General features: G+C 66.2%; 5 protein-coding genes across 5 annotated transcripts; 3 read left to right on the top strand and 2 right to left on the bottom strand.

The window, feature by feature from the left end:
• The first annotated feature begins 832 nt into the window (after window positions 1-832).
• On the top strand, window positions 833-2,128 carry EMIHUDRAFT_465297 (hypothetical protein). Its single transcript, XM_005762664.1, has 6 exons — window positions 833-1,009; window positions 1,202-1,354; window positions 1,425-1,525; window positions 1,592-1,731; window positions 1,813-1,885; window positions 1,961-2,128. The coding sequence occupies exons 2-6, from the start codon at window positions 1,267-1,269 to the stop codon at window positions 2,105-2,107; spliced, it is 549 nt and encodes a 182-aa protein (XP_005762721.1). The 5' UTR covers window positions 833-1,009; window positions 1,202-1,266; the 3' UTR covers window positions 2,108-2,128.
• A 6,740-nt stretch (window positions 2,129-8,868) lies between these two features.
• On the bottom strand, window positions 8,869-9,810 carry EMIHUDRAFT_216011 (hypothetical protein; the record flags this gene model as incomplete). The annotated part of the gene is made up of 1 exon (XM_005762663.1): window positions 8,869-9,810. One exon carries the CDS (start codon window positions 9,808-9,810, stop codon window positions 8,869-8,871), a length of 942 nt encoding a protein of 313 aa, XP_005762720.1.
• Window positions 9,811-11,287: 1,477 nt separating this feature from the next.
• On the top strand, window positions 11,288-14,728 carry EMIHUDRAFT_105354 (hypothetical protein; the record flags this gene model as incomplete). The annotated part of the gene is made up of 6 exons (XM_005762662.1): window positions 11,288-12,477; window positions 12,556-13,351; window positions 13,753-13,827; window positions 14,033-14,197; window positions 14,288-14,321; window positions 14,427-14,728. The coding sequence occupies 6 exons, from the start codon at window positions 11,288-11,290 to the stop codon at window positions 14,726-14,728; spliced, it is 2,562 nt and encodes an 853-aa protein (XP_005762719.1).
• Window positions 14,729-15,635: 907 nt separating this feature from the next.
• EMIHUDRAFT_216009 (hypothetical protein) lies at window positions 15,636-16,609 on the bottom strand (the record flags this gene model as incomplete). Its single annotated transcript, XM_005762661.1, has 3 exons — window positions 15,636-15,674; window positions 16,005-16,241; window positions 16,481-16,609. The coding sequence occupies 3 exons, from the start codon at window positions 16,607-16,609 to the stop codon at window positions 15,636-15,638; spliced, it is 405 nt and encodes a 134-aa protein (XP_005762718.1).
• Window positions 16,610-16,803: 194 nt separating this feature from the next.
• EMIHUDRAFT_216008 (hypothetical protein) lies at window positions 16,804-17,784 on the top strand (the record flags this gene model as incomplete). Its single annotated transcript, XM_005762660.1, has 2 exons — window positions 16,804-16,974; window positions 17,170-17,784. 2 exons carry the CDS (start codon window positions 16,804-16,806, stop codon window positions 17,782-17,784), a joined length of 786 nt encoding a protein of 261 aa, XP_005762717.1.
• Window positions 17,785-18,191: the final 407 nt, after the last annotated feature.

The following is an 18,191-nucleotide window of genomic DNA, read 5'->3' as shown; positions in this document are numbered from 1 at the left end:
AGCTCGGCCTGTTTGACTTTGTGTCGTTTGTCAACCGGTACAACAAGGTGCAGTTCCAGATGGTGACGCACCGAGTCGACGAGGCGCTGCGCACGCCGGGCGGGCTGAGCGGGCTGCGGCTCGCCGTCGAGATCCACATCGGCGGCGGCGGGTGCGAGCAGTCCGTCACACACCGCTGCACGCGGACCTCAGCTGCGCCGTCTCCGAGCCGTCTCTGCGCCGCCCCTGCGCCGCCCCTGCAGGTACGAGCAGTTCCTCAAGTACACCCTCCCCGACCTGCTCCTCCTCCGCTCAAAGCTGCGCGCCGCCGGCTGCCGCTGCAACCTGGTGACGCTGCTGCGCCACCCGCTGCTGCAGCACCTCTCGTGGCACCGCCACTTTGTCAACGAGCGCGTGCCGCTCTGCTTTTGGAACAGCCCGCACGACTGCCAGAGCCGCATGTCGATGGCGCTCGCCTGCCACGGCGGGCCTTCGGTGCGGCCGCTCACGCGCGACCACCGCACCGCCGTCCAGGCGATGTGGGACGCCTTTGACCTGGTCGGCATGACGGAGCACTTCGACTCCTTCCTCGTCCTGCTCGCCGACCTCGCCGGGCTGCAGCGCCCGTTCTACCGGATCCAGCTCGGCACGGCGGAGACGACGGCAGCGAGGGAGGCGACGCGGCGCTGGAGCGCGCGCACGTGCGCCTCGCTCACGGCCGACCCGCCGCAAGCGCTGCTCGAGTACATTCGCAAGCGGATGGCGGCCACGGCGAAGGCGGCGGCGGGGTTCCGCGCCCGCAAGGGCAAGGGCGACTCGCGCGGGCCGGCAGGCATGATGGACTGCGCCGGCTACGGCCCGTGCGAGCTGCCGGCGGGATCGACGACGCAATACAGCTGGTTCGAGCGCGACCAGTGCGACGCGGTGACGGCGGAGGCGGTTCTCTATCGGCTGTGCGGCCGCATCGCTAGCGACGAGCCGCTGTACCTGACCGCGCGCGAGCGGTTCGAGCAGCGGCGCCGCGCGGCGGGCGAGATGCAGCCGAGATGCGGCCGAGATGCGGTCCGAGATGCGGTCCGAGATGCGGTCCGATGCAGCCGAGATACAGCGTCGGTCCGAGATGCGGCCCGAGGTGCGGCGGGGCCTCGCAGCGCCGAGTCATGAGGAGGCGGTGTGCCACACTCTTGCCCTCTTTGTTGAACACTCTTTGCGTGTGGGCCAGGCGCGTCGCTGCCGCAGCGCGTGGAGCTGCTGCGCGCGGAGGGGGCGGCGCTCGAGGAGCGCGCGATGCGGCAGCAGGCGGAGCGGCCGAGTGACCTCGCGGCGGCGGCGGGTGCGAGGCTGAAGCGCGCGTACCGCATGTCGTCGGGGGGAGGCGTGCCGTGGCTGGTGGGCACACCTCATCTCGGGCAGTCACGGGTGATCGCGGGTAAGCGCGCGACAAGGCGTGCCATGGGTGGTGGACGAGCACGCGAGCTGGTACAAGCCGCACGAGCGCGCGCGTTACTCGTGCGTCAACTGCTCTGGCGACGTCGTGCCGGAGAAGGGCTTCGTCTAATTAACCATTCTCAGTACTAGTCATTCTCACTCAGGCGACGTCGTGCCGGAGAAGGACCTCGTCGGCTGCTGGCCGCTCTGGCCGCAGTTTGGGCCCGACGAGCTCGAGTTCCGCTGCGTGCGCCGCTGGACGAGCGACCCGGGCGAGCAGGCGCCGCACAAGTACATGCAGGGCAGGGCGCCGCTGCCTTGCTGGCGCCGCGGCCCGGAGCCCCCCCCCGCCCGCCCGCCCCCCCGCGACGCGAGCGCGGCAGGCGCGACACGCGGCGACCGTAGGCGCACGTGCTGGACGCCGCTCAAATCGCCGGGAGCGGAGCGTTGCACCGCCGCGTGCCCCTCCGCCGAGTCGGTCCGCGCCGGCCGTCGAGTGAAGGGGACGCGCCCATCCCACGCGTCCACGACACGTCCACGACACGCCCCACAGGCCGAGCCGGCCGTCGAGTGGCGCGCGCGGTGGGACGCCGAGCTGCACAGCTTCAAGGAGCGGGACGGAACGGCGCGCGACGTCGAGCGCGCCACGGGCTTCATCAGGCGGCTACCAAACTCGGACTTCTTCTGGAGCGTGTACTGAGGCGGCCGCAGCGAACGAGCCCCTACGCCCAGCCGATCGTTCAATTCTTCAGGCCGGCAAGGGGGCGGGCGGGGGTCTCAGCTGATTTTGCGTGCGGCGGGCTGGACTCTATCTATAGCTCGGTGGCGTCTCTCAGGACCGCAACGACACCCAGGAGGCGGAGGGGAGAGCGCGTTCTCGCCGCGCAGCTCAGCGCTATTTGCATAAAAGCATTTTGATCAAAACGAAAAAGACTGTAGATAAAAAAAGTTAAGGCACACACGATACACGAACACGTGTGAGGTGTGACTGAGACTGTTGAGAGTGAGAGACGTGCACGTATCGTGACGTGAAAAATATTAACACCGTACGTATTTCTGATTCTGTTTTCGTTGTGACAAGAGGGGCGGAAACAAATAATCTAATCACGAGAGGGAAATGTCAGATCAGTGTCAGCCGTGCAAGCCCCACCCGGCCGGCGGATGGGCGTGGGGGCGCGTCGCCCTGCTTGCTCGAGGTGAAACGTCTAAAGGACGAAGAAGACCCGAATCCGCACGGCGGGCGGAGCACGGCGGGCGGAGCACGGCGGGCGGAGAACACGGGCACTAGACCAGGGAGGACTGGGAGAGTGCGAATGGAGGGACACGTGTGTTCAGACGTCCCCCCCCTCGACGTAGTCGAGTCACTCACATGGATAGAGAGGAAAGTGTCCCTCTCGATGGGGCATGGAACATGCATGAGGAGAGTCCGTGGCTCTCGGGAGGCGCGCGACGCGTGCGCGTGGCGCGCGGCATGGCGCGTGCAAGGAGACCCGCTGTCGTTGGAGGGGGAAGGAGGCTCCTTGACGTTCATGATCTTGTTCCGCAGCTCGAAGAAGCGCTGGGGCTTGAGCGGCTTCGTGAAGTAGTCCGCGAGGTTCTCATCGCTGCGGACGAAGGGGACGCATATCTTGGCCTCCCCGATGGCTTCGCGGATGAAGAAGTGGCGCCGCTCGACGTGTTTGAGCTTGCCGTGGTTCTCGGGGTTGTAGGCAGAGGCGATAGCGGCCTGGTTGTCGCAGTACTGCTTGGTGGGCGGAGCCTCGGGGGGGGTGATGATCTCGCCGTCCTTGACGTACGACTCGAGCTCGGCCTTCAGGCGACGGTAGCTCAACACGTCCTTGGTCGCCTCGGAGGCAGCCATGATCTCGGACTGGCAAGACGAGAGCGCGATGGAGGGCTGTTGGACGCTGCGCCAGTGAACGGAAGGTGGCTTGCCACATGAGGACAATCCACCCGGACGTGGACTTACGCGTCTCCCAGCTAGCGTCGCTCATGGCGATGAGGTCGTCGCCCTCATGCTCGCCGTCCCGGCTCGGCTCGTAGGTCAGACCGATGTGGGGATGGTGGCGGAAGTACTCGAGGAAACAGAACATCTCCTCGAAGACGTCGTCGGTGGGCTTTGCCATGCACCGGCAGAGGAGGCCGAAGGCGAGCGCCCCGTCGCAGCGCGTGTTGGTGACGAGGTAGCTCGCGACGCCGCAGAAGCACTGGCTGAGGTGGATGTCGGCGGGAGCGCGCTCGGTGGTGTTGTCGCATGCGCCTTGACCCTTTCGGCAATCTGGGGCGTGTACGGCGGCATGTTGGCGTGTCGGACGGGCGGTGGTCCGTGTAGGCGATCGATGAGCTTCTCGCGGAACTGCTCAACGAATCGGCGGGCGTACTGCTCCTGCGAGACGTGGACGGAGCCGTCGTGGCGACCACGTCGCGCCACAGTCGATGCACTGCTGGCGAGTAAGGTTACCGTGGAGGAATTCAGCGAGGTGGTCCGGGTCGTTGGGCTTCCCGCTGTGGTTGCCCAGCTCCTTGTACTCGGAGGTGAGCCAGCCGCTGTCGCCCCGCTGGGCGTCCTGAGCCATCGCCTGCTTGTGCCCCTTCGTTCGGGTCTCGAGCTTGTCAGGCCGATTGCCTGGGAGGGATAGCGTGTCGGGCTTCACATCAAAGGGCTGACGCGCGACCAGTCGAAGTCGCTGCTACGTACGTGCAAGCCCCACCCGGCCGGCGGATGGGCGTGGGGCGCGTCGCCCTGCTTGTGCTCTAGGTGAAACGTCTAAAGGACGAAGAAGACCCGAATCCGCCAGAGTATATCTCGACGGCGGGCGATGCATGGCGGGCGATGCATGGCGGGTCGATGCACGGACGGGCACTAGATAGACAGGGACTCTGCAAGGGGCCCCTCCAATCTCCTGCCCCACCGCTTGGTAGCAGGTCGCATCGACGGGTGTCCTTGCCTCCCACATCGATGCGGGCGTAGGGTTGAGTTGAGTAGTGCGTCATCTTGAGGAACGCTAGACTCGACTCCCTCTCGGAGATCGACGCCGCCCGACCGCCGGAGATCACCGGAGATCACCCGAGATCACCCGAGATCACCGGAGGTCTCGATGTCGCGGCGACGACGATCTCGACGGGGCCCTGGCGTGGTTGGGCGTTGTGCCTCCCCACGCCCTGGGACAGACAACACATGCCAGGGCCCACAGACACATCACGACACACATGAACAGAACACGCTGCGTGACGAAAGCGGGGGAGTGAGACTAGTCGTCTCCTCAAGTCGTCTCTCCACTGAGACCCATGAATAAAGAGAGCTCAATCAGCTCTGAGCCATGAATATCGCCAGGAAGAGGGCGGGTGGGGGCGATTGAATCATGGCGCGAGGCGCGCTGGCTCCATGGCAGCACGTTGAAGCAGAGCAGGTGGGGACGAGGACGCGCGTGAGGACGCGTCGCCTCTCTGCTGTGAATAGAGGGAGAGTGCTGCAGCGTTGGAACCGAAGCTCGGCGCCTCGCCCTCAGCAGAGCGGGCGAGAAAAGCTGAAGCTGTTCGCGCCACCTCTGCAAGGGGCCCCTCCAATCTCCTGCCCCACCGCTTGGTAGCAGGTCGCATCGACGGGTGTCCTTGCCTCCCACATCGATGCGGGCGTAGGGTTGAGTTGAGTAGTGCGTCATCTTGAGGAACGCTAGACTCGACTCCCTCTCGGAGATCGACGCCGCCCGACCGCCGGAGATCACCGGAGATCACCCGAGATCACCCGAGATCACCGGAGGTCTCGATGTCGCGGCGACGACGATCTCGACGGGGCCCTGGCGTGGTTGGGCGTTGTGCCTCCCCACGTCTCGGACTTCGACGGCTTGACGACGTGGTCGAGCCCGGTACGGCACAGCACAGCGCCCCCACGCGAGAACCGTAGTCAATCAGTCCACGAGCGGCCCGCGTAGAACGACGCCGACAGTGCATCTGGTGCGAGGCCTCCCCGGCCGTCGCTGCGCCTGCGCGAGCCGCTCTCGCGAGGCTTGTGCACATGAGTGCTCCGGTGCAACCGAGGCGCGGCGGCCAGAATACCACGCCGTCCGACCTCATCGGGAGGCGCAGGCGCGCCGCACCCGGACGCGGCGAGCAGTGTCGCCCGACCCGGAGCGACACTGCGGCACTGTCGCCCGACCCGGAGCGACACTGCGGCACTGTCGCCCGACCCGGAGCGACAGCACCCTTCTGGCTGGAATACGACGCGAGCCGACTCAGTCGCGAGGCAACCCCGCCGAGTTCCGTCCATCTTAGGGTGGACAACGCCCTCCGAGTTCCGTCCATCTTAGGGTGGACAACGCCCTCCGAGTTCCGTCCATCTTAGGGTGGACAACGCCCTCCGAGTTCCGTCCGTCGAGACGGCGGACGAGTCGACGCTCTTCTCGAAGGCGGCGCACGAGACGACGCTCTAGCCGATGTAGAGCGAGTCGAGATACACTCCGGCGAGGCGACAGCAGATCCAGCTGCTCGCCCGCCACGCCGCCGACGAGGCGGCGCACGAGACGACGCTCTAGCCGATGAAGAGCGAGTCGAGATACACTCTGGCGAGGCGACAGCAGATCCAGCTGCTCGCCCGCCACGCCGCCGACGAGACGGCGCACGAGACGACGCTCTTCTCGAAGAAGAGCTAGTCGAGATATGCTCCGGCGAGGCGATGGCACATCCAGCTGCCCGCCCGCCACGCCGCCGACGAGGCGGCGCACGAGACGATGCTCTTCTCGATGAAGAGCGAGTCGAGATATGCTCTGGCGAGGCGACAGCAGATCCAGCCGCCCGCCCGCCACGCCGCCGACGAGGCGGCGCTCGAGACGACGCTCTTCTCGATGAAGAGCTAGTCGAGATATACTCTGGCGAGGCGACAGCAGATCCAGCCGCCCGCCCGCCACGCCGCCAACGAGGCGGCGCACGAGACGACGCTCTTCTCGATGAAGAGCTAGTCGAGATATGCTCTGGCGGGGCGACAGCAGATCCAGCCGCCCGCCCGCCACGCCGCCGACGAGGCGGCGCACGAGACGATGCTCTTCTCGAAGAAGAGCTAGTCGAGATATGCTCTGGCGAGGCGACAGCAGATCCAGCCGCCCGCCCGCCACGCCGCCGACGAGGCGGCGCACGAGACGATGCTCTTCTCGATGAAGAGCTAGTCGAGATATACTCTGGCGAGGCGACAGCAGATCCAGCTGCCCGCCCGCCACGCCGCCGACGAGGCGGCGCACGAGACGACGCTCTAGCCGATGTAGAGCTAGTCGAGATATACTCTGGCGAGGCGACGGCACATCTAGCCGCCCGCCCGCCACGCCGCCGACGAGGCGGCGCTCGAGTCGACGCTCTTCTCGAAGAAGAGCTAGTCGAGATATACTCTGGCGAGGCGACAGCAGATCCAGCCGCCCGCCCGCCACGCCGCCGTGAAGGCGGCGCACGAGACGACGCTCTTCTCGATGAAGAGCTAGTCGAGATATACTCTGGCGAGGCGACAGCAGATCCAGCTGCCCGCCCGCCACGCCGCCGACGAGGCGGCGCACGAGACGACGCTCTTCTCGATGAAGAGCTAGTCGAGATATGCTCCGGCGAGGCGACAGCAGATCCAGCTGCCCGCCCGCCCCGCCGCCGACGACGCGGCGCCCGAGACGACTTTCTTCTCGATGTAGAGCTAGTCGAGATATACTCTGGCGGGGCGACAGCAGTTCAAGCTGCCCGCCAGCAGTTGACTGGTATCAGCAGTCGAGTCGCAATCCGGTGGATCGGCAGAGTCAGGGCGGGTTCTGCACCCAGGACCTCGCCCGTTACCTGCGTCAACACTAGACGCTCTCGCTGCTGTATTTGCTGTGCGTCGCGCGTCCCATCGCGCGACCGCTTGCTGCTATGCTCATACCCACGAAGGCAAATCCGTGATGCCATTCCGGAAGCAGCAAGCTCGGTCAATTCCCAGCGATCGCCCGACGCAGATCGGCCGCTGGACCGGCAGTTCCAGCTTCGTCTGTGTATTGCGTGTCGCTGCTTCATTCTGCAGTGATACGCTGGACGGCCACACCAAGACTGTCCATCCCGACCACAAACACGGTCCATCGGGCTGGTCCATACGGCGGCGGCGCTTTGCGCATCCAGCCGGTGTGCACGAGATTCACGGATCCGCCGTGGAGACTGTGCGCTATCCACCAGCCGCTGAATGGCTGTACGGGCTGTTCGAGCCGACAGAACAACGACAACTGAATGCGGAAACTGAATGCTCGGCGCCAATGCTCTGATCTGTGCAGCGCCTGCGCGTGCCGCCGCACAGCGGCCACGGACCGTTGCGGTCCACAGCGCTCCGGCCATGGCGATTGAATCATGGCGCGAGGCGCGCTGGCTCCATGGCAGCACGTTGAAGCAGAGCAGGTGGGGACGAGGACGCGCGTGAGGACGCGTCGCCTCTCTGCTGTGAATAGAGGGAGAGTGCTGCAGCGTTGGAACCGAAGCTCGGCGCCTCGCCCTCAGCAGAGCGGGCGAGAAAAGCTGAAGCTGTTCGCGCCACGGACTGGGAGAGTGTGAATGGAGGGACACGTGTGTTCAGACGTCAGCAAGCAGGTCCATCCCTTCCGGTCCTGCCACCAAGAGCCAGAGGGGCGCATGTACTGTTCACATTCTTCACGCAAACAACAGTAAAAGTGTTGAGTTCGATCCAAACGCCCGCCTTCTCGGCGCGCAGCAAAACGACTCCGGGAGATGGGGTGCGGTGCGTTCCTCTACCCAATCGTATTCTTCATCTTCTGCGCGGGGACCTTCTTCGCCTTTCAGAAGGCCCAGGGCGTGCTCGATCCGGAGAGCTTCCCAAAGAATGTCACTGCTGAGGAGACGATGGTCACATTCGCAAACTCGACGCGAGAGCTCGGGACCATCGGACTGGGGGAGCTAAAGGACAATATGAACTGGAAGTTTGGCAGTATGCTACTGCACGGGGGCGTCTGTGGCTATTTTCTCGCAATGTGCTTAGTCGCTAACTCTGGCAGTCGAAAAGGAGACATGCACTGAAATCGCCACAGCGTCAGCGAGGCATTTGGGAAGATACCGTACTAGATTTGCATTATCAAAGAGGCGCCTGGCCCTGTCTAATGATGCGCTGGCCGATGGGCCCGGCGTTTGATTTCTGCTTCTACCGCAGGTGTGCGTGCCTTGTGACGCGTGGCTGAGATATATGCTCAGACGGCGACAAAGCGAGCCAGACCGAGACGGTGTGAGCCGTGTGGCGCTTGAAAGTAAGTCACGTCATGCAGTCATCCCCGGTCGCCCGTGCGTGGTCCCAACATCGCACAGCAAACTGACGTGCACTTCGCTACACTGGCTGTTGAGCGCCGCGCGTCCTAGTTACGTTATAAAGATACGATGTCCCCGGGGTGTGTGTGCTCGCGCGTGCTATGCACAAAAGTCAAAACGTCTCTGTATCATCTTGCTTTATCGCGCCCACTCACGTCAGCGTCGGACTCGGCAGAGGCTCTTGAGACGGGCGCTCTCCTTGATTGCCCTGAGCAGCCTCCGGGCAAGCTGCGCTCGTAGGGCGTTCTGCAGCCGCCTCGCCGCATCTTGCCGCCTTGCCAGCCGCCTCCTCGCCGCCCGTTGCACTACCTGAGCGCCGCGCGACTGCCGTGCGAGCAACCGCCGTGCGAGCATTCTCCTCACCGTCCGCTGCACCACCGCGGCGCTGCGCTGGGACGTGAAGTAGAGGAGCATCGCAATCGACTGCCGCGCCGCAAACCGCCGCCTCTGCCTTCTCGCCCTCGCCGCCCGTTGTAGCTTACGAACAAAGAACGCCAGCCAGCGCGCGGCTAGCGCAATCTCCGCCTCCGCCGCGGCCTCGACGGCAGTGATGCGCCGCGACTCCTCCTCCACCCGCTCGCACGTGCGCGGTGTGAAGGCTCCCGGCACCTTCTTGACCAGCTCATTCAGCTCCTCAAAGGACCTGCGTCCGCGCCCGGTGCTGTTGCTGATCCAGGTGGCTCGCAGGGCAGCAAGCTCCCACTTCTCAAACGCCTCCCGATTGCCTGGGTCGATGCGCAGCGTGTGCGTCGACGTGACCAGCCGAAAGACGAAGTTATCGGCACAGTCGGGCGTCTCACGCCTCAGCGCAGACAGCTTGCGGAGGTCGACGCGAGTGGTGCAGCGGAGCGTGGCGAAGGGATCTTCCCTAGGGGTGCTGCCGCGAGGCTGCTTCCCGGGCTCCAGCTCCCACACTGCCAGCGCTCCGCCATGCGTAATTGTGAAGAAGCGGCTTTGCCAGGGAGGAAGCCAGCCGGCGTAGCAGAGCGACCACCCGCAAAAGGCGGTGCCGTCGCAAGACTTTAGGGCATGCTCGCAGCCCCGCTCGAGAGACGCAGCGGCGGCCGACACGCGGAGCTTTGGCACGGACGTCACCATGAACGAGCGCAGCGAGTGCCGCCAGGGCGTCTTGCGACCGACTTCTCCAAACCAGATTTTGTTTTTCTGCCGAGGCGGAGTCCGAGCGCAGGCGGTGCCCACAGGTCGGACCTTACGACAGCATTGTAGCTCCCTGGGGTGGTGGAGAGGCCCAAGTGCTCCAAGTGCTCCACCCCACGAGCGACGCGGCACACCAACTCTCTAACCAACTAACGGTAACACCAACCATGCAACCAACCCACCCCACCCCAACCCAGCAGGCCGGCAGCAGCTCTGCGCCGCCGGTCCGAACCCGACCCCCACCTCGATGTGTCGGTCAGCCTCAGCAGGCAGTCAGGCCTCTCGAGTCAGGCCTGGTCAGCCTCGCCCCCGCGCCAGATATTTGGCAACGTCGAGGAACCTGACGGCGGCTTGGGCCGACGGTGCAGTGCAGCCTTCTCTTTGCGTCGAGCAGCGCGGGCCCTTCGCGCGGCGGCCACAGCCTCGTCGAGCGGCCGAGAGGGGCGGTTGGCGGCGAGGCGTCGTGAGGCCGCGGCCCAAGCCCCACGCAGCAGCGTGGCCCTGCCTTGAGCCCGAGCTTCAGTATCATCCAACGCCGTGGCGAGCAGCGGTGGGTCTGCCTGAGGCTCGTGCTGCGCCTGCGGCGGGCAGCCGCCCTCCACCTCTGGCAGGAACGGCTTGAGCCAGGCAGCCTTGAGCTCGTCGAGCGAGAGGCCTGCAACCTCCCCGCCAGTGAGGCCCGCGTCGGGCCCCAGCGTGTTTTATGGCCCTAAGTTATGGCCCTGCGTGCTGCGACCGCGCACCCCCCCAGGGCTAGGGCTCTCTAGCCCGTTATACCCGATACTAACAATCGTCCGGCCTCTGGGTGCGCTTCTTAGCTCCCCGGCCCTGGGCGTGAGGTTGCCAACTGCACTCCCGAAGTGCTCCAAGTGCCGCCGCTTCACGCGGCCAGCGGACAGCCAGCCACTGCCGGAGTGCCGGTGCTTTTGGCTTCGCCACCGTCCAATGCCAAAGCGTGCGCCATGCGCTCGCCGACATCGAGCGAGCGCGCCTGTCCGACGAGCGGCTTGCTGTGCGGACGCCTCGTCTTGTGGCTCTCGCCGAGAGCGTTACTTTTGCGTCCGGCGTCCCGGCGGGTGGGAGAATATGCGTCTATTTTGTCACTGTGTACGTCACACCCAGTCTTGATAGTTAGTGCCAGTACGCGCCAGTCCCGTAGGTAGGTAGTCCCGTGCCCAATGTTGTGCAAGAAAAGAATTTTACACGACTAGGTAGGTAGGTGAAGAACAGCCAGGCTCGGACTGGACACCAACGCGGTATGGGTGGACGCTGGACAGATGATGACGACACGCACGAGCGACACACAGACACAAACAAGCTCACAAGACACACGACTCCCTCGAGAAGAAAAGAATTTTAACAAAAGAAAGCCCGAGGCGTTTGAAAAAGGGCCTCGCTCTCGCTCGGGCTCGGCCGCATGGCGCTGACCGCCTCCTCCCCAGCCCAAGCCAACCTGCCTCGATCTGGGCTCGGGCCGCCGCGGCGGAAGACGCGCAGCGTCAGTGCAGCCACTGACTCAGTCAAGCAGGCCGGCCGATCCGCCCCGCGGCAAGACCCGCTGCGCCGTCCGCCAGCCGACAAGTCTGCGGTGCCGTCGTACGCCCGTCCAACGCGCAGCAGCGCGATGCGCAAGGACGTGGTTGACGTGTCGTCGCGTCGCCGACCCGTGGACAAGCTCCGCGCCGAGTTTGAGGCGCGGGAAGGCGGCGCTCAGGCGCTTGGCTTGAGGCGCGGGAAGGCGACGCCTTCCCAGCCCGAGGTGCCAGTCGGCAAGCTGGTCGATCTCAACGAGAACGTTCCCCCGCCCGCGCCGCCCACCCCTCCCGAGGAGCGCCTCGAGCTGCCCGCTCCGGACGCCGGCCTCGCGGGAGCCATAGAGAGGGCTCAGGCGGCGGCGGCGGCGAGCGTGGGCGGAGCCTCGTCGCCCGAGGCAGCCGCGGGCGCGGGCCTGGACGTCTCCATCGTCTCGCCGCTAATCAAGTTCACCCCTCCCGCGCCCAAGCCCTCCGCCTCCCCCGCCGTCCGCTCGTCGCGCGGCCGCTACTCGCGCGGCGCTGAGCGGAACGGCTCGAGAAAGTCGGGGGCGGCGATGCGCCTCTCCTCCTGCTCCTTCTTCGGCGGCCGCCCGCCCGCCTCCGCCGATGAGCCCGCGTCCCTAGCCCGCGCCTCCTCCTCCCCCGCCGTCTGCGGCGCCGGCCCCACCCTGCCCCACGGCTCCGTCTTCGGAGGCATCGGAGGCTGCCCGGAGGACGCAGCGGCGCCCGCGCCCAGCGGCGTCCGCGCCTCGCCTCGCCTCCTCTCGCTCGACCCTGCGGTCAAGGCTGCCGCCTCGGAGGCGGCGAAGGCGAAGGCGCTCTTCGAGGGGCTCGAGGGGGCCGCCGTCTCCATCGCCTCCGCCGCCTCCGCCTCCGCCTCCGCCGCCTCCGCCTCCGCCGCCTCCGCCTCCGCCTCCGCCGCCTCCGCCTCCGCCTCCGCCTCCGCCTCCGCCTCCGCCTCCGCCTCCGCGTCGCGCGCCGCGCCGCCGCCCCTCGCCGCGGGCGTGGCCGCGTCGGCTCCTCCATCACAGCAGGCGTGGCAGACGTCGGGGCAGCGAGTGCCCAAGCGACGGTCAGCCGACACTCCGCCTTGCCTGTCCAACTTGCCTGTCCAAGACACGTCCCCGACGTGTCATCTCGTGTCCCGTAGGTCGGCACGCCTCTCCGGCCTCCCGGCAGCGCGGCCCGTGGAGCGGAGCCCACTGGCGCAGCCGCCGGCGCAGCCGCCGCAGCGAAGCGACCCCTTCCCCGCTGCCGCCGGCTGCGGCGCCGCCATCGCTGAGGAGCCACTCATTCAATTTGGGAGTGGCACCGCGACGGCGGCGACGGCGGAGGCCGCGCGCTCGCCTTGCGCTTCTCCTCCTCGCAAGGCGCCGCGCCTCGAGAACCACGCGACGGCGGCAGGTGTGGCCTGGTCGCAGGGCGGGGCCTCCCCGCTGCTCGTGCCCGGCGCTGGCTCCCCGCTCCTCGCTGGCTCCCCGCTGCTGCTCTCGGTCTCTGAGCCTGAGGCTCAGCCTCTGGCGCTTCCCGCAGCTGCCCAGCCGGCGCCCGCCGCCGCCGAGTCTGCGGCCGAGCCACGTGCGGCTGCGGCGCCGTCCGCTGCCAGAGCGGCGCCGCGCCGCTCACCTCGCCGCTCGCTCGCCGCGGCCGCTATAGCACGCGTCGAGTCTGCAACCGAGCCGGCGGCGCCGGAGGAGGAGGCGGAGCCGATGGAGGTGGAGGAGGCGGAGCCAATGCTGACGGAGGAGACGCCGTCGCAGCCGCCGCAGCAGGTGGCCTCCTCCTCCGCGGCGACGGCGCGGCTCGGCACCGGTGGCGAGGGGGCGCCGCCGCGCTCTTCGCCGCGCCGCTCGCCGCGCCGCTCCCTCGGAGGTGGGTCGCTGGGGCGCGGTTCCTGCTCGGGCGGCGGGGACCCGTTCGGCGGCTCCAAGCTGGCGCGCTCGCCGGTGCCGGCGGCTGCACGCGCCGCGTGGCAGCAGGCGCCGGCGGAGGGAGAGGAGGCGCGCGGCCGCTCGCCCCGCCGCTCGCCGCGCAAGTCGCCGCGTCGCTCGTCGGTTGCACAAAAGAAGAGCGCAGCGCGCCCGTCGGCCACGGCGCCCAAAAGGTCGACGAGCAGAGGCGGAGGAGGCGCAGCCGAGGCGTCTCGCGGCGGCGGCGGCTCGCGGACGTCTGGCTTGGCCGCGCCGCGCGCGTCGGCGGCGGCGGCCTTTGGCTCGGTGGCGTCGGTCTGCGAGATGCTCGGCGGCGTGGGCGAGGACAGGCCGTGGGAGAAGCGGGTGGCGGCGAGGAGGGGAGGCGGGCCGCAGCCTCTTAGGGCGCGTCCACGACACGTCCACGCTCGTCGTAGGTCGCGGCCATCAAGAGCTTGCCCCGCTTGCTCACGGAGGGCGCCGCCGCCGGCTCCCTCGACGCAAACCTAAAGGTGGACAGCGGACAGCCCTCCCACCCCCGCTCCCACCCACCCCGCCTAGCCGTTCTTGCCTGCGCGACCGGGGCCTGCTTGCTTGCCTCCCCCTCTCCTGACCCACCCATCGCCTCCCCAGCCCCCTCGCTCTGTTGCTGGGCAAGCCTCTCTCGGCGTTGCTCGCACACCTCCTCGAGATCAAGCGAGATTGACCCGAGACTAGGCGCTCGGCAAGCCCCTCGCGACTCAGCTCGCAGACCTTCGCTCCTCGGTCGTCTCCACCCTCTGCACCACCCTCTGCACCCTCGCCGCCGAGCGCGGCGACGCCCTCGCGCCGCTCGTGCCCGTGCTGCTGCCTGCATTGCTCCGGAATCATTGCGTCTCCAAGGTGCGTCGCGCTGCGCGCACCCTCTCTGCCGCTGCCAGCCGAGTCCCGGCCAAGCACGCGATGCGACGCGGCCACGCCCCTCTGCCACAGGCGCCAATCTCCAAGCCGTCGGTGCAGGCGGCCGGTGCGCTAGTCGCCGCAGCGCCGTCGGAGGGTGCGGCCGCGCTCCGGACTCTCGCCGCCGTTGCACGGACACGTCCACGACTTGCCCCCGCCCCGTCTGCCGCAGGAGCGAGCGCGGTGCTTCTCGCCACGGTCGGCTCGCCGCACCACCAGACGCGCCGCGGCGTCGCCTCGCTTCTCGGCGCCGCATGTGCCTCCGCGCTCGAGCTTCCCCCGCCGCAGGCCGCCGCCTTCGCGAGTGCGATCCGCGCCCTCGTCTGCGACACCGACGCCACGGTCCGCGCCACGGCGGCGTCCGCGTACTGGGAGCTGCACCGGCGCTCCGTGGCGGATGCGGACGCGATCCTGCCCCAGGTGCAGCCACCACAGCAAAAGCTGATCCAGCGCTCCAAGCCGGCGGCCAAGTAGCCGCGCGCGCGCTCGCCCGAGCGCGTCGCCCCGAGGACTGGTGTTGCAGCAATGTTGCAGCCCACCGCCGTACCACTGCGCAGCCGCTGCATAGCGCGCGTACTGTGGCCGACTCTGTGAGAGCGGCCAGCGTCGCATGGGGGAGGGCACAGGGGGGGGGGGTCTGTGAGTGGTGGTCAGAGTGCAGCACCGAGCGGAGTGGCGGGCTGGTTCAGGCCGTGGGGGCCGCGCCAGCCCTGCCAGTGTGCATGCAGTGAGTGAGTCGGTGGTAGTGGAGAGGGCACTGCACGATCGACACACACTGCTCACTGGGGCACGACCGCGCGCGCGCGCGCTGAGAGCCACTTTCCCGCCTTCGGCCCCTTTTCCTGTACGCGTGTATCTATCTGCTGCAGCACGCGTGAGAAAGAGGTGTAGGGGGGCGGGGGGCGGGGGGCGGGGGGGGGTTAGAGAGTAGAGGCTAGAGCCGTACTGCGCGCCGCATCTGCCATATCTTCTCCGCTCTCCCCTCTCCGCCGGTTGGTTTTCCTTTTTTTTATAGGCATTGTGGGGTTGGCACACTCCACACTCCCATCGACCCTCATGTGTCATGACCTCCTGCGGTCTCTGAGATGGACACCAGTGGGTGTGGGACCACAGCCAGGATACACTCGAAGGCTGGGTAAGCAGTAGAGGTCGATAATCGACGCGTCCCACATGGTCTGTGTCGCTTGAGTGTCACGTGTCAGCACCATGGTCGGCACGCTGTCGACAGGACGTCCAGCGACACCGGTGGCAGTGCCACCCAGGAGTGGTCGGGCGGTCTCCCGTCATGAGAGAGCCACCATGTGGTCCGTATGATGATTCCTGACAACCACCTCAGTCAACTTTCGTTCCCGCTCTGGGAGGACGAGGAGCTGCGGGACGGTCAGTTCGACAGCTGAAGCTGTGTCGCCGGCGTGCGGGCCTGCATATGATGAAGCTTCCAGACGTTGCGCGCTCCGCCGTATGTTCTGTCCGCAGCGCGGCAAAGAATTTAGACAAACTAGTGGGGGACCTGCGGCGGTACCCGCCTCTGCTGTTCGGGCAGTGAGAGACGCAGGATCCAAAGGGGGTGTCGGAGATCATCCATCGCAACAACATCTCTCTCCATCGCAAGCACTCATCAGTCAGTCACGTCAGTCAAAGCCGCGCCGAGCCGGTCTCGGCGGGAGACCTCGGAGCAGCACGCGATGCTGCGGGCGTGCGCGATGGCTCCCTCTCCTCCGTGCCTAAGGCAGATAGATTAGGGTGTGACCTGCGGCAGCCAGTCGGAGGCCGCGATGAATGGCCCAGGGCCGGCGGCGGTGAAGGCGTCCGTCGATGAAGGGATGTCGTCGAGGGAGCTATCGTCCTCCGCGGCTGGTGCATCGGTCCAGTTGTCGGAGTTCGAGATCGCCGTCGACTTGGAGAGTGTGTTCGGCCCGTTGACGAACTCACGGAATGTGAGCGGCTTGGTGCACGCTGGGTCGAGCATCATGACTCGCACCTCATCCTGGGCGAGGAACTCGCCCAGGGGACCAGATGTTGGCGTCGCCGTTTTGATCGAGCTGCATGCACTGCATGGTTTCGTAGTCAAGCGTAAACGCCCAGGAGTTGGTGCCTGGGTGACTTGCTGATGAGAGCGCCTTCCAGGCGGGTAGTCGTGCCCCTCACCTAAGGTCATACGGCGGCGTCAGAGGGGGGGAGGGGCGCGAAGCGTGAACATGGAGGCAAGCAGGTGTTCGGCTGCACCTGGCCAAAGCCGGCGACCTCAAAGTTGTCGTTGCTTGTGCGGATCGTGAGAGGGACCGGATCGGCAGCAGCGCGGGCGGCAGCGGCCGGAGAGGCCGGAGAGCCGTCCGACGGAGGCCGGTCGTGCATCGGCGCGTCGGCCGTAGGGGCCGTGGGGGGCGGCATCCATCGCTGCGGGTCGCTGCGGGCCAACGATTGTTTGTGGATCGATCGTCGGCGGGCGGTGTTCAGTTGAAATTAATTTGTAGTTGAATTTGTAGTTGAGCCTCGAGGCGCTCAATTAAAAATAAAAAAGAAATTTCCCACGTCGCACGCCTGGCCGCATGTCAGAGGATGGGGATCTGGCGTCCGATGAGGAGGCCTGGCCGATAGACGCCGCCACCGACGACGAGGATCTGGCGGATGAACCGACGCTGCCTTGCGTTGGCGCTGCCTTGTGGTCCTGGTTGCCAGAAGAGGTGCTGCGCCTGTTTGCCAAGTCGTCCTCAGTCACGGTCCTCCTTGTACTGGCCGCACTCGATCGCCGCACTTATAGGGCAGCCGAACCACGACACAGTCGAGTCACCCGGCTGACACGGTCGCCATTTTTCCTCGGCAAGCAACTGCTCCATGGGGCTTCTCCGCAAGCAGCTGCTTCCATAGCCTGTGAACCGTTCATACCGACCGACGCAATCTATCTGCCTCAGCAGGTGGTGCGCTCTCGCGCCATAGACCTATCCATATGCCCAGTTTGCGGACACAAGATTCCCGAAGGCCAGAGCTTTTGCGAGAGGTGCGGCAAGGAGTTGTTTGACGAGCGTGTGGGCAGGCAAACCAGAGTACAAGTCGGTGGGCCTTTCAGCCGCGAGGACTGCGAATCTTTCGCGTCGGCGCTGATGCGAGCGAACGTGCTCGAGCACATCACCATATTTTCGCTCTCGTTTGCTCCCGATGGCGCGATCGATCCTCTCCTTGACGCTTGGGCAGGCGGTGCCATGATAATGCTCGACCGGGTGGAGCTCCGTCAGAGCGTGCACACAACGAGAGGTCTCCAAGCGCTCGAGGATGCCATTCAGAAAGGCGCCCTCCCTGCCGTTACGCAGCTGAGTCTCCCTCAGAATGAGCTCAGCAGCTTGAGCGTGGAGCCACTCCTCCGCATCAGTTCGCATCTCAACCAACTGAAGCACCTCGAGTTGCATGACAACGCGCAGCTCTGGGTCGACGCGGGAGCCTTCAGCCTTCCCGAGCAGCCTGCCCTGCAGGAGCTGCGCGCTACACTGGACGGTCGTGGAATCCAGCTCCATCTTAGACCGCGCAATGTCTAAATGCTGAGCCAGATTTGTAGATAACACGATGGGCATGTGTGCATGTGGCCGCGTGGCGGCTGGAGATGTCGCGTGTAGCTGTGTAGAGTAAATAAATAAATAAAAACGGACACCTCTACTGTGAGATGGGTAAAAAGGAACAGGTCCCCGCCCTAGCTGTAGAGTGCTCTCTCGCGCGCGACTCGCGCGTTCCACAGACGAGGATTTCACGAAAAGGTACAGTCATGACTCTCCAGCTAGAGCTAGGTCGGTCGGGGTCCCGGGGGTCGATTTTTGGAAGTGAATAGCACGGCATAGAAACTGCAAAACAAGGTGCGTTAGCTCGAAAGAAACACATAGGCACCCACATGGGTTGCCATCCCTCAACACAAGTGGCCCACGGTTCACATTCACACACCCGGCCGCAC

Source organism: Emiliania huxleyi (assembly GCF_000372725.1).
Source record: "Emiliania huxleyi CCMP1516 unplaced genomic scaffold EMIHUscaffold_67, whole genome shotgun sequence".
NCBI lineage: Eukaryota > Haptophyta > Isochrysidales > Noelaerhabdaceae > Emiliania > Emiliania huxleyi.
The sequence above is the reverse complement of the archived record's forward strand: the minus strand, read 5'-3'. Positions and strand labels throughout refer to the sequence as shown.

Excerpts from the sequence above, each read along its gene's own strand:
- EMIHUDRAFT_465297 (XM_005762664.1), top strand. The coding sequence starts at position 1,267 with ATGCGGCAGCAGGCGGAGCGGCCGAGTGACCTCGCGGCGGCGGCGGGT. Across the intron at positions 1,526-1,591 it reads GCGACGTCGTGCCGGAGAAG|GACCTCGTCGGCTGCTGGCC; the intron begins GGCTTCGTCTAA and ends GTGCCGGAGAAG. Across the intron at positions 1,886-1,960 it reads CGTGCCCCTCCGCCGAGTCG|GCCGAGCCGGCCGTCGAGTG; the intron begins GTCCGCGCCGGC and ends CACGCCCCACAG.